Source organism: Botrytis porri, assembly GCF_014898465.1.
Source record: "Botrytis porri strain MUCL 3234 chromosome Unknown BPOR_017, whole genome shotgun sequence".
Classification (NCBI taxonomy): domain Eukaryota; kingdom Fungi; phylum Ascomycota; class Leotiomycetes; order Helotiales; family Sclerotiniaceae; genus Botrytis; species Botrytis porri.
In genome coordinates this window covers 612,778-629,203 of record NW_024066091.1, presented here as the reverse complement: position 1 = coordinate 629,203, position 16,426 = coordinate 612,778, and the positions used below count along the sequence as shown (strand labels likewise).

The 16,426-nt window shown below is 44.3% G+C and overlaps 3 protein-coding genes across 3 annotated transcripts; 2 read left to right on the top strand and 1 right to left on the bottom strand.

Annotated features, from left to right (window-relative positions):
- Nucleotides 1-629: 629 nt before the first annotated feature.
- EAF01_010705 (uncharacterized protein) lies at nt 630-2,692 on the bottom strand (the record flags this gene model as incomplete). The annotated part of the gene is made up of 3 exons (XM_038918962.1): nt 630-1,598; nt 1,648-1,941; nt 2,000-2,692. 3 exons carry the CDS (start codon nt 2,690-2,692, stop codon nt 630-632), a joined length of 1,956 nt encoding a protein of 651 aa, XP_038765665.1.
- Nucleotides 2,693-5,144: 2,452 nt separating this feature from the next.
- EAF01_010704 (uncharacterized protein) lies at nt 5,145-10,114 on the top strand (the record flags this gene model as incomplete). The annotated part of the gene is made up of 6 exons (XM_038918961.1): nt 5,145-5,304; nt 5,360-5,395; nt 5,567-5,751; nt 5,805-8,410; nt 8,459-9,422; nt 9,476-10,114. 6 exons carry the CDS (start codon nt 5,145-5,147, stop codon nt 10,112-10,114), a joined length of 4,590 nt encoding a protein of 1,529 aa, XP_038765664.1.
- Nucleotides 10,115-11,651: 1,537 nt separating this feature from the next.
- EAF01_010703 (uncharacterized protein) lies at nt 11,652-15,899 on the top strand (the record flags this gene model as incomplete). Its single annotated transcript, XM_038918960.1, has 1 exon — nt 11,652-15,899. One exon carries the CDS (start codon nt 11,652-11,654, stop codon nt 15,897-15,899), a length of 4,248 nt encoding a protein of 1,415 aa, XP_038765663.1.
- Between the last annotated feature and the right edge of the window lie 527 nt (nt 15,900-16,426).

The window sequence follows — 16,426 nt, the reverse complement described above, 5'->3', positions numbered from 1 at the left end:
CAACTGATTTTGGAGTATCCCTGATTGATGTTGATTGCGGATAGTTGATGTGCTGTTCCTTCAAGTGGGCTGAAATTTGGAGAAAATTGCATGCATGTAGTTGTGGGTTTTTGGAAGAGTGATTGTTGTGAGAGTTGCGGCAAATCAATGATGAAAGAAGAAATGGAGAAATAAGTAATGGGTACCTTTACCTTTGCCCTACCTAGTAAATGTACGGGATATGGAACTGCTTGAGGTGAAAGATAATTTAAGGTTTTGAGGAGGACAAAGCTCTTTGATTGGATGAGAGTTGTTGGTGCCGGAATTAAAAGCAGGGGCTGGTTGTAGTGTAGCTGGGTTTCAGGCCTAGACGATCGCCAAGTGTTGATTGAAGACAACAACAAAGTATAGGTACATTTGATCAATGCACGTAGATATAGATATATACCAATCACCAGAATGTTTAATATAAAATCATGACATGTGTAGGCAGTTTAAACATCATTATTTAACTGTAGGGATATTCATTAAATACCTAAATGCCAAGTACAATAACAATTCGCGCTCTTGCCAAACTCCAATCTAATGCAATTCCATACATCATTGCCATCAAATCATACAATGCATACTAGGTCTTGACCCCATCAATCTTACAGTGACGGCTTCGATTCCCCAAGCTTCTTCGAACAGAAGACTCCAAAATATTCATTCAGCGCGTCCACTGTGACGCTTCCTGCTTCCAAAGCCACGACAATTCCTACATATCCATCCGGTCTAACAACAACCACACCTCCTCTTTCTTCATCCAATCCCATCTTGCTATGACTCGAAGCCTTCGCATCAGGCACTACACGATCCCAGATGTCATCTGCATAGACGTGATCGCTATACCTAGCCAGGATCTTTGGAACGTCTCGTGCAATCTCAATATTCTGCCTCTTCTCCGCGAAAATTGTGCAGAAGGTGAAGAAATGACTGTGAGGGTTGTGACGTTCGTGATAGGATACCTTATCGACATCTGATCGTAAATATGTGGAGAGGAACGAACCCTTCTTGGTAATGTTTTGTGCAAAATCATCCAGTGCTTGCTTGGTAGTTGCAGGCTTTCCGGCAAAAACGTAGACTCGGAATGAACCATTGACAGGAATCTCTTGCTCGAGATGAACAACATTGGCATCCGTGACTCGTGTGACATTGGAATTGGTGAGGATGCGGCCGGTTCGGAGCTTATTACCCTTTGGATTTATGGCGCTAGATTGTGCTGGATGAGATGACGACCAGTTCAGGGAATTTGGGTTATATGCCACTCCATAGCCACTGGTAAATTCACAGGACTCTTTGAATGTTTTGATGAATTCGTTTTCCTCTCCCTCGACGTTTGCGTGCTCTGCTCCCCGTTGTGTAGCTGCCTCTACATGCTCAGCAGCTGGCGCCTTTTGTGAGAATAGAGCCGCATATTTTGCATCGAAGTCCAGTAGACTTTCAGCAACCTTCTTTCTCTCGGCCTCGTATGAATGCAGAATAGATCGATCGGCGAATCCTGATTCGACATGGTGAATTTTCCACGCAAGGTTTTGGGCATCCAAGAAGGCTGTATTCATTCCCTGTCCAGCTTTTGGCTGCTTCTTGTTAGCGGATGTTGAGATGGGAGTACTAGATATGACTTACACTGTGTGTATGGCAGGCATCACCGCCCATGAATACTCTATGATCAAGAGTATACTTTTCCGCAATTCCTTGACCAATTGGGTACACAGAGTACCATTCCACGCGTTCCCATTCAATGTTGTACGGGTGTAGTATTTTCTTTGCAGATGCCTGCACTTCTTCTTCCGTCGCCGTTTTTTTAGGATTCCAGTCCTTATCGGTCGAAGATGCAATCTGTATGTAAAGACGAACCAGGTTATCCTCTCGAGGAATGACCATGATAGATCCAAAATCCGAGTGAATGTTACATTTCATCTATCAATTATCAGTGATTGGTAGCTTAAGATGATGTGCATAGGAAAGAATTGCTTACCTTGATATCAGGAAAGTCGGTTTGAACAACCCCATCCATAACACCCCATACATGTGCGATTGGATCCTTGTATTTGATGCCAATATTCAATTGCTGTCGCACAAATGATCTAGCTCCTTCGCCACCAAATAGATATTTAGCTCTAACTGTCTCTTTCACACTACCTTCAACTTGAGCTAAATTGACCTCTACTGGATGATCGGGATCTTCCTTCTCATCTGTCTTGAACCCTGTTATCGTCCAGGGTCTCTCGATATGAACATTGTGCTTCTCCAGATCTGCAATGAAAACCCTTTCAATCATTCCTTGATGTAGCAAGGTTGTGAAAGGGTATCTGGCGTCGATAAAGCTAGGACAACTCGCCCATGTCGCGGTTCTGTGTATGCCCTTTCCGCCCGACGTTGGATCCCAGAATGCGACCTCGTAGACCTTCGCAGGTTCATATGCCATGATAGCAGGCTTCAAACCCATGTTCCGTAAGAGATCCAAGGACCGAGGCTGAATACCATCTGCTCTTCCAGTTTTGGTTGGCTCTGGTCTGTTATCGATGTGCTTGATCTTGTAACCCCAACGTGCCAGACAGGTTGAGAGCAGTAACCCTACCGGCCCAGCACCGATGACTACAATATCATACTTCTTCACTACACTTCCAGTGTTTCCAATGTTTTCCTGGGGTGCCATACTTTTCTCCATCGTTGTGACTGTATGGCTAAGACCGAGAAATTCGAAAGATTTGACGAAAATAGAAGGGACTTGACGAAAGCAAGATGACAAGGAAAGTAGAATGGTTATGAAAATGCAACAGGAAAGAGAATGGAAATCGTGAGACTTTAATATAAAATATTAAATTGCTGTGAACTACATGTGGAGGTCGGAAACCTCTAACGGCATTTCATTCGGGCCCGCCATTGATCCATTCTAGAGCTCGATTGACTACCTTGACCTAATCCCGAAGAGCATTGAAGGCTAGAAAGGAGTGTCCGAAAGGTATGAAATGGTAACGGGAAAGCCCACGGCAAGTTCTACTTGCAAATATTGCGGGGAAGAGTAGTTGAAGGCGGGGAGTGAACCAATCATATCGCTTGTATTGATCGTCATGAATTGCAACTCGTATCGGCTTCGAAATTCGGTAGCTGCTAGGTTGGTTCTCAGCTTGGCTTGAAGAAGTGGACGACTGGGGTCATGCTTACGGGCTAATAAGGTGTTTGCCAGAAAACGGCTGCTCGCAGCATTAAGTAAGCTCGGTGAACTTTCGGTGTATCATGTGACGAACTGTAGAACGACCATCAACCACAAGAATCGACTAACCTTTGGTTCTTTAGTCATGACAATTCCTATCTGTAAGAGAACTGTCAAAGAAGAGCCGTTGAAACCGACATTTCGGATATCATGAGAATGTATGAAACTCGGGTGATATCCCACATTTCGGGGTGAAGATACCCAACGTGTTCAGTACATCATGGAAGTGGAATCATGATCATTGGTAAAGCAAGGTGCAAAATCCATGACGGATGCTGTTTGCTGCTACACGTTTCATGAATCACTTGAAGTGGTTCATCGACACTTCAATGATAGTTCTGTACCTGAACCTTACAACGCAGAAGAGACTCAACAGGCTCGAGATGTGCGTTGAGAGAATGGTTCCTCAGCTTGAGGGCGCAAGTGACAAATGATCTTCACTGCAACAAATTATTGGGCACCGTGGAAAATGAACTTAATATAGACGACTTATACTCTGTCTCGCGGGTGATAGTAGAGTTCCTAGCTGGGGGCCAGCTCTCAACTCGACTAACTCCTAAGAATCACGGACATCGGACGCACTCGCGATAAGTGATACAACTCTCATGTTTTATTGGCGAAGCTTAGAATATAAAGTGTGCTCATTACCTCTTATGAAGGGAAGGTAAGGCTCCGAAGGAATCCAAGCAAATCATTCAATGGATGATACTCCGTACCTACTAGGCAAAACTTCTTTGTAGGGTATTATGGAACCGAAATCGCAATGTAGAAGTATAGTTTCATGCTTCTGATATCATCTCAAACATACAATTAGGAGCTGCATCAATGCCGTATTATCTAATTTCTCCGGATTGAATTTTGATATTGATGAGATATTCTTTTCTTGGGAGACACACAAGATAAAGTAAAGTACTCACACCAACTGTGGCGATTAGAGGAAGATGATTTCAAGAAGGGTATCTGCAGTAGCTTGTGCCAAATTGAAATCTGTTGGAAATATCTCACACCCCTCAATCAAAAGATCTCATACCACTATCAATACTTAAGAGAATTGGCTGGCCATGGTGGTCTCTTATCACCACCAGCACTTATGTTATGGTGGGGATTTATCTTTATCTTCAGACTTCACTTCATGAACATCCCTCAAGTAGGATACATGTTCTACAATCTTGATGTTGGTGGTAGCGTGTTCAATTGAAGGATAATCGATAATCGCGCCTTCCTCAATTGTTGTCAATCCTTCACTTGGAAGAGAACATCGTACGATGGAAGAGTTTTCAAGTATCATCTCTGTCGACAGATGATGAACAGATGAATGTCCTTAAACAAAGGCCTTTAGATGAGATATTGTGCAATATGCACCGTTATTTTTCTTCAAGTTCCTCACTTTACAGTGGAATCATTAGGAGTTGTTCAAGAAAATATAAATCATTCCAATAACCTTAACCAAAGAGATTCGCTTTCGACTCTGTCGGACACCAATAAAATAACAAAACAACAAAACAACCAGCCGACTTTTTACCCACTACCTTCACTTCTTCTACAAAGTTCTTTCTTGTTTCTTGAAATATAGTATCATAGATCGACAGATACGATTCCCCCATATCTGGGAGGAGGCTCTCTTACGTCCTTTCATCAGTTTCTTCAATATACTCTTCCTCATTTGTGTTGAAATTTGTTTTCTCCTTCCAAGCAGCAAAAGCAACGGGACTCTACGATTGCTCGATTACTTTTCTTAGCCAGTATAATTCACTGGTCTTGTTCACAAGAAATCATTGCTCTTTTGAAAATTTGTTTTGGCAGCAATTGTCACTATATTCACACTGTTCAATTATCACAATTGCTGTTTTGACATTGTCATAAACAATTCCCTAAAACTCTATCTGATGTCCATGGAAATGCAATGATGAAGACTAATTCCATCGAAGGCGATAGTCCATCAGGACATGACAATGGTGACATGATACACCCAATCCTGGGCAATTATCATCTCCCTGTGGAGATAGAAAATTCACGGAAGCAATCAGGAATGCATAACCTCTCTCGAGAAGGTTGGGGTGAAGAGAGTGAGTGAAGTGTCTTCGACCTAATAATTTATAAATCCTAATTGACAATCTATAGAATGTCGTAATTATTTAATCCGACTTTGTTCAGATGGTAAGCAATGCAATCCCGAGATCTTACATCTTTGTACCCACCCTTTCCTAGAGGCTTGATTTCAGTCTCCAGGGAAATCAGAACAGACTTCCCGGGTTGACAAACAAAATACTTGATTTTGGTCATCTGATTTCCTTTCATACAATCTATACTAACTTTGAAACCATTTAGTGCCCCGAAATTTTCCATATAAGGATGGATTGCGCATATTGCATCCTCGACTTCAAGAGAGATTTGGCGATGAGAATGTTGACTTGGCCCTGGGAGTCTTGGAGGAACTGATCGAAGTTGAAGAGCCACCACCATTTCCAGCTTCTGTTTTTCAGAGATGGAAGCACGAACATCTTCGTAGAAAGGCAAGTGCTCAACAAGCCCTCGCGCGCTCCTCAGCTTTCTAACAGCGCTGTAGGAGGACTTTACCAATCCACATGCTCCGCACACTGCAACAATACAAGCGCCAGTCGTGCCTACCCAGGCACTCGTTGCGTACAGAGAGGAGCAGGCACGGAGACAATTCGCTCAGCCACAAATAAGTCCTAGCGCTTACCCGTACTGCGAATCGTGCAACTCGAATATTGCTCACCAACCAAGCTGGAAGATTGACCATAGCGTATTTGTTTCAGTAGGAGGAAAGCCGGCAACTCTGGCATATTGTCCAACTCCCCAAGAGCTTCACAAGGGAATGTGGGATCCTGAATATGGCCGTGCAGGTGTTTGTGCGCGGCCGAATACTGCTCAAACAAGTCCACCTGGCTCAGCAATGGAACCCATCGGACCAAATGCAACATCATCGAAATATTCCACTCCTACTCGATCTTTCATGAACATTGCGAAGAGAGAGCTGGGGAACAGGGTGATGAGTGCTCTCTCAGAGACTAGAGAAAGTCTAAGCAACGTGCCTTCTGATCGAGCAGAGTTGTTAGATATCGAAAGGTGCGAAAACTTGCCCCGAGATAGGGTGTCTACCAGCTCTGAAGCTTGCAGAAAGATTAGTGGACAGAGTGAAGTTCGCAAAGTCTCTAAGATAATGAACGTCAACCTACCACCAGGCCGTGAAATCCCGAATGCAAATTTCGCGAGAAAGAACGAGTTGATTTTGAGCGGACCATCAAGTCTAGATTATCTTCTCACTTCTCGTCAGCCCACTCTTGATGAGGTTGTTAATAAAGTGTTGGATTCGAAGACAAGTTGTCCTGATAAAGCGACCTCAAACATCGATATTGATGGTCCTTTGTCCAGTGCAGACGTCAATCCACTCCGTTCTTACTTGAGTACCTACTATAGCCTTCCAGCCAGTCCCAGCGATTTCTTCGATGGCGGGCTTGACTATAAGTGGGACACTCCAGACCCTATCGAGATGGCGGAAAACGAAGTGTCCAATATGTATTCCGTTTCAGGAGCTGATGAAGCGCTACAGTCGACTCACTCTACATATGGAGATAGCTACAGCATCACAGACGATTTTCAGATTGAGAATGCATATCATGCGCATACGACTGACTGTGTAGAACGCATCAAGGCAAGCAAATTCTCGATCTTGGCCAGCTATGACACGAAACTGTTTGGAACTAAAGAGCAAGAACTGCTATATCCTACGGTCTATGTCCCTCCTCCAAAGAGCGACATCCTGAAGATGAGAAATACGGCAGTAAACTCCAAGGATGCGGTTTCTAAGGAAAGCTCAGCACCACGCTCTGAGCCTTTCGAAGAAGAGCATGAACATGAAAATCGCAATAGCTATGATGGTACATGTCAGTCCTGGGAATGTCGATACAAACAAGAGTACCGAAAATCTTCTGGAAATCTTGTGAAGTGGAAGGAGCCATCTTCGGAGTATGATGAAGAATCTGAAGAGTCCGAAGACTCTCGGCTATCGCCTGATATCTACAGTCCGCCATCGTCCCTTGATCCCCTTAACAAGTACAAGGGCTTTCCACGCAGTACAAAACAACTTTCACGAAAAGCAAGTAACATTTCGTCCAACTCCGAGGTCGATTATTTTGAAAGTTACAACGCTGAAGCTGCGACGCCCCAGAACATGGCATTCCCCAAAGTGGAGAACTTTGAAGCAACTGTGCCTGAATTATCGAAGTCGCAACTATCTAACTCACTAGGAAAAGTAGATATTACACCACCAGGTCGATTATCTGAGCGCTCATTCCTTTCAAAAATTCAGGTTCCGATAAGTAAATCTTCTGCCGCTTTTGGTACACAACAAGCGGGCAGTTCAACAAGTTCAATTCCCGTGACAACCGAGTTTCCACTGACTTCACAGACACAAACGACAGCAACTCAAATAAATTTTGCCAAAAAACGCTTGAATAACTCATATTCCTTGGAATCTTTGAACGAGTCAACCTCATCTGTAGTTGTGTTTGAATCAGTTCGAAAGCAGGTCATGAATTTCGACGGTGCAGCCGATGTTTGTTTACCAAAACAAAACAACAGATCCAAAGAAGAGACTCGCGATAATAGATCCAAGAACAACGATGGAGATTCACTTTACAACGAGAATAATATAAGCGACACGGCGAAAAGATTCTTGATGGAACTTAATCAAGGACGTCTCCCTACATTACAATCCCCAACAATTTGCCCTCCGCAACCTCTGTATATCTGCAAACAACCGAGTCAAGTTCAACTTAAGCAAGCAGCAGAACATCAACATAATAACTACAACCACGAGCAAACCCGCTATCCGCCTCGGTCATCTTCGATTCCAAAACGCGAGTGTTTGGGATCAATTGAGCAGGCTACGCCTTTTCTAGTTGACGAAGACATTGCAACCCGTAAGCCAAACAGTCGCAGCACAAAGGACTCGCACATGTTAGGTGATCAGCCAAGCACGCCTGAGACTACTGCGCGCTCAACCGTCTCTGAAATAAAACAATACTACTTCTCTGACACCGCTGGCAACTCTGGTGGTTTATTTGGTGATTTTATTCCAATCGGAACTCCCGGATCTGTTTATTCTCCTCAACCACAACAGCCATTGCGCACGGTGCCTGTTGATAGGTAAGCAAAATAGTCAATCAATATTAAGGCTTTTCTAACATTGATTAGTTTTTTGCACGGTTGCAAGGCTGAGAATTTTAGAAATCCATACACATTTGAGCCAGAGACCCCGCTGGTTATGAATGAATCGCTCCAGACCAGAATGACCGACTTCATGCATGTTGATGACAATGCTAGGCCTGCTTCGTCACCAAGTCTTGGTCATGTTAAAAACTCACGGTCAGTTGGCCATGCCGCAAATAGCAAGGATCTTTTGATGGCGCCCCAACACTCAAATCATGGCCATGGCCATGGTCTCCAACGTAGCGACACATCCCCAAGCATTACACCGTTGCGATTTGCAGCACGCGAAGACTCTCTTGCTCCTAATCATCGAGCCTATCAAGCCGGTGTCGATTCTATCTCGCCAATCCTTCAAAACGCTTTTCAGTCTCGAAGTCTGCCTGACCGCGGCCGAGCTGCTACTCTTGAATTGTCTCGCCTTCCTGTTGACAAAGGTGCGAGACACCAATTTCCGCAGCCATCCAGCTCACCGGTTCATCAAGCTGGGCGAAGCTATCAACGACCATCGCGATCCCCAGTTCGTATGCCAACTGCCGAGCATCGCAAGCAGTCTTCACGCCCATTTGATGAAGACGTACCGGATGGAAGAGGTCGCTCTGCAACATATTCGTCAATCCGAAAGGAGGTTAAATCAAATAAAAGCAATGAGTCTTATTCGAGTACCGCTTCAACTACAATCAACCGTCAGATGACTCGATCCCCCACAAAGAATCTAGTCGACGTAGCTGAAAAGGATGAGATCGATTTTCACGGCCCGGATCTGCTTCAATTTTCCCCAAAGAAAAGATCGCGTTCGCCAATGAAGAAAATGTTCGGGGAGCATGGCTGGCTTGGCTCATCTCCAGATGAGGTCCGGCCTGGTGTCATGTGTTCAAAATCAACTCAGAAGGTGGATAGACCCAAGAAGCCTGGAATGATGGAAAAGATCAAAAATAAAATTGAGGGCTTTGTAAGTGCATACCATCCATCCTATGTGCCATCCCCATCACTGACTTGAAGTAGGCTGAAAGGGCCGACATGAAACTCGACAAGAATAGAATATCCGTTTTGTCTATCTCCATCAATCCGTATGAGCAGGCAAGATATTTGGTTGAACTTGAACTCATGATAGTTCATACTGCAAATACCTTTCTCATGATACAATTCAGCCAAGGCCGCATGTCTATCGACAGCATCAAGAAGACTGTGGACACATGGAAGAACAAAGGACGTCCTGCTGTAGTCGAATTCATGTATGATCAAGGCACTCAGCGGGATCTCGTCACTGCCAATCAGTATAACTTTCGATTTCATGGCAACCGACTAGGTGATGATGTTCGTATCTCATCCATGCTTTACAATTGGAAACAAGTGGCATCTCTCATGTCTATTCGCATCTTCTGTAATGCAGATACTGTTCTCTTGAAGCTGGTGTTCGATGTAGAGCAGATATTAGAGCTCATTGGTGATTCAGAACAGATCATGTTTCGTCTCCAGCATCTTCGATTGTCAATCAACGAAGCGATTCGCATTGCCAAAGTTGAAAGGACCACTTCACGGAATGGCCAGGAGAAGCAGTGGGAACCACAATCATCGTCAAGCATTTCGCACAGTGATCCATATGAAGGTATGAAGCTCGTTCCTGAACATTGCGCCAATTAAGATAACTTGATCAACCCGCACACGTCCATGTGTTGTATTTATGTATTTTCGCCATGATTCGACTGATTTATATCGACCTCAAACTCATTCAAAAGACCTGTCATGAAGAAGCTCGACACTCCAGCGCACAAGATCTCCCGTGTAAATTGAGATTTATGATTGTAAGATTACATGGGTTGATCTGTGCATTGTGAAATGAATAATAAATTTGTTATTTTCGCCGTATTAATTTGATGTTAGTGTTTTCATGTTGGCTTTTCTGTTTCCTATTGTTCTTTGCCATATTGCTGATTTGCTTCGATATCTCAATTCATCTCAATCTTCTGGGCGAAGTTTGGACTTCAATCCTATTGTACTCGCTCAGCGTTGCACATTTTGATTGCATGTGTGTACCTAAGGGGAATGGAGATGAAGCTATGTACGAGGACGAGTGAAGCAATAGCTGGTAGATGTCTTAGGAAATACGAAACCTTCAAAGTTTCAAGCAGTATTCAAAAACGAAAATCAAAAAGTGAAAAGTGTAGAATGGAAAATGGAAAATGTTTTTTCTTCATGTGTAGCGTGCGCCGTGATTGTGATGTGTACCTGGGAGTGGTGGGTGTAAAGTATATCTCGTCCAGGGTGAAGGGATCGGCCCACCTCTCTGAAAGTAGTAAGGTGTACAGAGTACACTGTAACCTACATGCAAAACGGAAATTATTACCATCCGTCCATCCACCATCATTCATTTATTATTGTAACCTTATTAACTTACGAGGCATGGAAGACACTTCAATGTAAGAACTCATACTAAAGACAGCTCACTCACTCATCCCTTGATACCACAATACCACAATTGATGACATGAAGCTATTCACAAATAGCTAAAACTAACTACAACTTTGAATACATTGTTTCCTTGACAAGGTTCCCAGATTTACGTTATTCCTTCTTTTGTCTTGTCTTGTCTTGTCTTATCAATTGAACTACTAATTAACTTAGGTAGCATGTGATGTTTTCCAATCCCAAAGCGCCGCCCGTAACCTAGCAGACGTCATCTCACACAGAAAGTCCGCTGTACTGTACTGTCCTGTACTGTCCTGTACTTGTCCTGTCCTGTCCGGTACATGTCTGGATTGCAGCTGCCTCCACGCCCTCCAAAAGAAACACGACTACAGTGAGTACTTCCTTCCTATCTTATTGCTTGCCTGATATTGGCAGCGACAATCTTGGTTGTCCATGGCTTTTTCTTCTCATTTTTTCTCTTCATATTCTCTTTCGTCATCTTCATCTTCATCTTCATCTTCATCTTCATCATTACCATCATCATCTCTACTACCATTCTCTATACATTCTTTCCGCTTCAACACAAGTTACACCGCCATCAATATTACTATACTGTCTCTGTTTTTGATTTCTTGACGACAACCACATTCGCAGGGCAGTATCTAATCCCTTCAATCCTATTGATTACCTAATATTACTCTCTTTATAACAGTAGGTTTGCCAGTATCCCTTCTGCGGGACCGACTATTGACTCTCAGCAGTACAAGACAATATGTCTCAACATATTCATACCTTCGGAAAAGGATGTGACCTCGCCCCTCCTAGCGGCAGCGAGCAAGCTCGCAAGCCGTGTGATGAAATGCCCCCAATGCGAGCGCAGTTCTTCTACTGTTCTCCTCTCCCCCTCGATGATCCTCTCACTGCTGTACCTCCTCCAACAGCCGATTCCAAAAATGTGAGACATCCTCCACGACCATTTCCGAAATGCGATAACAAGGTGCTTCTGGAAGCATGGCTGGGCATGGCTTCAAAGCGGGACCGCAAAAGTCATAATCGGACATGTAAGCCTAAGGTAGGGATCGAGCCGATAACAGACAAGATAATCACCAGTGCTATCGGATTCAAACCAATAATCAAACGCGAGGCTAAGGAATTGAAGGAATCTTTGATGTCAACTACAAGGAATATTGAAAGGCAACAGACAAAGACTGGATCGGCCACACAGCCACAGCAGGCCCATTCCGAGCTTTCAAATAGCCATCAAGAACATAAGGTAGGAGCAAAGGATGGAAAGACTCCACCCACAACTATTGGTTGCTCTTGCAAGGGGAGTCATCTCTGGTGCAGAAACAAGACAGGGAAGTGTAAATGTGTGTCTTGCCCCAAAGCTCCACAAGAAGTGGCTGCAGCCGAAACCCACCCACCCCATGCATCCGTCCCTAAGACCAATGACAAGCCACTTGTTCCTGGGCCAATCACCAAATGTAACTCTAAGGAGAATCTTCAAGAGGAGAATACCAATCATAGCAAGCCATCTAAACACAATGCGCACAATGGCAAGAGAGAAAGATCTGACAGAGGAGGGCCTGAGAAGGCCCCTAAACCAGAGGCAAGCCCCGAACTTGAGTGTACGTGCAATCAGTCAAGAAAAGACTCAAATCACACAACCGGAAAATCCAAGGGAACCAATACAATTTACAACCGCCCTACAGAGCCGTTCCCAGCTGAATCACTCAACCATGGCCAACAAGAAAAAGGAATCCTTGAAGAATGCAAGCCACACAACCATCAACCCAAGTGTTTGTGTATGAACATCGAATCTCACCAATATAGTACCGATCAAAAGAAGAGATCTAAGCATTGGGAACACGATTGTAAGAAAGGAAAGGCCGAAAGAGAAAGGTCCGAAAAAGAACTCAACTCGGAGGACAAGGCCTGTAACGAGGAACCCGAGGAGAAGAAGCCTGTCAAGACCAAGTCGAGTGACAAAGGTAAAGGGAAAGGGAAGGCTGTTGCCCTCAATGACCAAGATGACACAGATCAAGTGGAGGAGACAAAGGCATGGTTTGACGAACAATTAAAAGGTCAGACGGAACCAGATCCAACCTCGCTCTACAGAGATCAGCGTCACCACAGCGAGTGTACCAAAGATTCGGAAGATTTAAAAGCACACGAGAGTGAGGAAGACGCTTGCTGCGTTGAGGATAAAAAGCATAATCCAGATTCACTGACCTCAAGAATACCAAGCTGCTGTGATGATGGCAAGGCTGGTGCCAACTCCAAGCGACAATATTCCGAAGCCGAAACTACGTTTTCGAGCCGGTGTGAGGAAAGTAAAGCCGATAAGGCTTCCGAGCCAGAGGAGTCCGACGATGAAACAGAATTTTCTGGCATTTGTGATGGTGACAAAGCCAGCGACTCTCCAAAGCGGAAAGAATCCGAGACCGAGAATGCATTTTCAAGTAGCTACGACAAGAGCAAAGATGATAGATCAAAGCAAGGTGACTCCGAGTCCGTAACAAGATTTGGAAGTTGCTGTGACGATCCTAAATCCAAAGATAAGCAAGTTTCTGAGGGGCAATCATCCGGGAAGCAGATTACCGAGAGTTCTATATTGAAAGCATCTAAAAATGGATCGGGCAGAAGCAAATTTTTCGGTAGACGCCAGGCAGATGGTACGAGCGATCAGGACGGTGGACTATATGATGACTCCGACGAAGATCTTCCTGTTGATTACATGGTTTCCGACCAAGGAGATGCTACAAATGACAAATGCACCTGCAACCGTCATCCGCAAGTATCTGAGCATGATGGACTTGCAGCCGGAAATGGCATTGTATATACCAAAAGTAAAAAAACTGCCGTTTCTGGTACAACAGGAAAGCCATTTCTGAAACTGCCTGCTCGTGGTGAAAGCCCTCAGATGCAGAACAGCACAGCATGTGACGATGAGCCACCCACTGATTCTCGGACCTCACACGAACGGGACTCCACAGAAGATATGGAGGTTGAAGGATGCAAGGCCTATAAACATAATGAGCATGCAAAATGTCAAGTTGACATCCCTGTTGGGACATGTAGACTTCATTTGGTCAGCTTATCATCTCTGATTTTGAAGCCGATATACTGGTCACCTCTCAATGATCAGTACCCTTGCATTTACGGCACGTGGTTCTATAAAGACAACATGTGCCCCGTAGAGCCCGCCGTCGCTAATCAGCTAGAGAAGGGTTACAGGGAGAATGAATGTTGGTCTCAGACATGGGAAGATCAACTTAACTCTGCAATAGAAGTTGGCGCGGAAGGCGAAGAGAAAATCGTTCACCGTCTTTGGCCTAAAGAGAATGACGACAAAACTCTAGACTATGATCCTTTCAAACACATTCTCTCCGCAGATCCACACTGCGCCGCACGCTGCTTTCATGGCGAGGCTGCTGCAGAAGGCAAGGTTGAAGAGTCGGATTCAAAGCCAGGTGCAGCTACCTCGATTAGTAAAAAATACCCGAATTCACAAGTCATCTATAAGAATTGCGAGGAAGCCTTCATTCTGAAGCCTAGCATTTGCCCTTCGGCTTATTACGGACGTAGACCCCTTGCAAAAATCAAAAGTGGGCTATGTGTCGGTATACCTGTCGTTCGTGGATTCAATCGAAAAGCTTGGAACAAGCTTCATCTTTCAAAGAAATCAGTGACGGCCACGAAACTACACACCAAAAGTGCGAAGCACAGTAACAATGGCTGTAATATATTGGAAGAGTGCCCGGCATGTAAGGCACAAGAGGAGCCTGAAAAGGTTACTGATTTGTGCCTGGTCGTTCATGGCATTGGTCAAAAACTTTCGGAGCGCATGGAGAGCTTTAATTTTACATATGCTGTGAACAGCTTCCGATGTGAGATGAAGCGGGAATTAACAAATGACGATGTGAAGGAGGTGCTCCGGGAAGACTTCTGTGGCCTTACAGTGCTTCCTGTCAACTGGCGTGCGAATCTTTCATTTGAAGATGGTGGACCAAGAAAGCCTGGAGACAAAGAACGTCCAGGTTGTGATTTCTCCCTTGACGATATAACCCAACCAACAATTCCGAGAGTACGCCAGCTCATCTCTGATGTGATGTTAGATATTCCATACTATATGTCTGGACACAAGCACAAGATGATCGCAGCTTTGATTGCCGAGGCCAACCGGATATATCGTCTTTGGTGTAAGAACAATCCAGGGTTCCACAAGAATGGTCGGGTTCACCTTATTTCGCACTCCCTTGGTAGTGTCATGGCGCTTGAAGTGCTAAGTAAACAGCCCACCACCTTACCAGCTGAGCTTCCATGGAGACCCAATACCAAATATTTCGACTTTCAAACAACAAACTGCTTCCTCGCGGGTAGTCCATGTGCATTCTTCCTTCTACTCGATAGCAAGTCTCTAGTCCCTAGGAAAGGTATTTCCAAACCTGGCTGTGAATGTGAAGATGGCAGCAGTAGAGACATTTTCGGTGATGCGGGTACATTTGGATGCTTGGCCATAGACAACCTTTACAACATCATGCATTGCAACGATCCCATCGCATATCGCTTGAATGCATGTGTAGACTCACGATATGGGGCAAATCTCAAAGAAGCAGAAGTACCGGACTCTTCGCGTAGTTTCATGACAGCAGTGACCCATGCTATGAAATCTGCTGCTGGCATGTCTCAAGATGAAGCGCTTCACGTTGGAGAAATGCCTAGACCTGCTTTAATCACCAAAATGCCATCTCAAATGGAAATGGAAGTGCATGATTTTACGGCGGAGGAAATGGCCGAGAAGAAATTCTGTCAATTGAATGAAAATGGTCAGGTAGATTGGATTTTGGGAAATCGTCCAGGGATGTTAGCCAACCAATACATTGATATGTTGTCGGCTCATAGCAGCTATTGGAACAGTAGGGATTTTATCCGCTTCTTGTGTGTGGAGATTGGAAGGAGATCAGGGAAGATGCATACCTTGCCAAACATGAGAGCGAGGAAGAAGAGCCAGAAATAAACGGAATTCATAAGGGGCCACCAAGAACATTAGGGGGTTTGTGTATTTGCTTTCAAAGGAAAGGGTCACTAAGGATTACAATATGGTTTCGAGAAATGTTTATTGAGTAACCTTGGTACACGGATATAGGAAGACAATCATGCTTTAGGGAGTTGGGATGGTACAGTAATGCTTGCTTTGTTTTTCGCCCTTACGGTAGATTTTTTTGCTGCGATTACCCTAGATTACCTAGTACATTATGATACCCACCTAGAATGAATCATGAAGTATAATTACGATCAAACTGGACATACATGAATACCGACGGCTTGGTGAAATACTCGACTGATTTTGTGTTAGACGAGATAATGATAATTACTTGGTAAGGAATGAGCTGCGTGTTGGAAGGGGGTGAGATTACCCGCATTCCCGAGAACCGAGGTACCAAAATCTTGATATGCGGAGTGACTCGATAGGGTGGGTATATCCCGCCAAGCTGGTTTTTCATATAGGAGAAATACGTTAAGATTGAAGCATTGAAGTAAGCT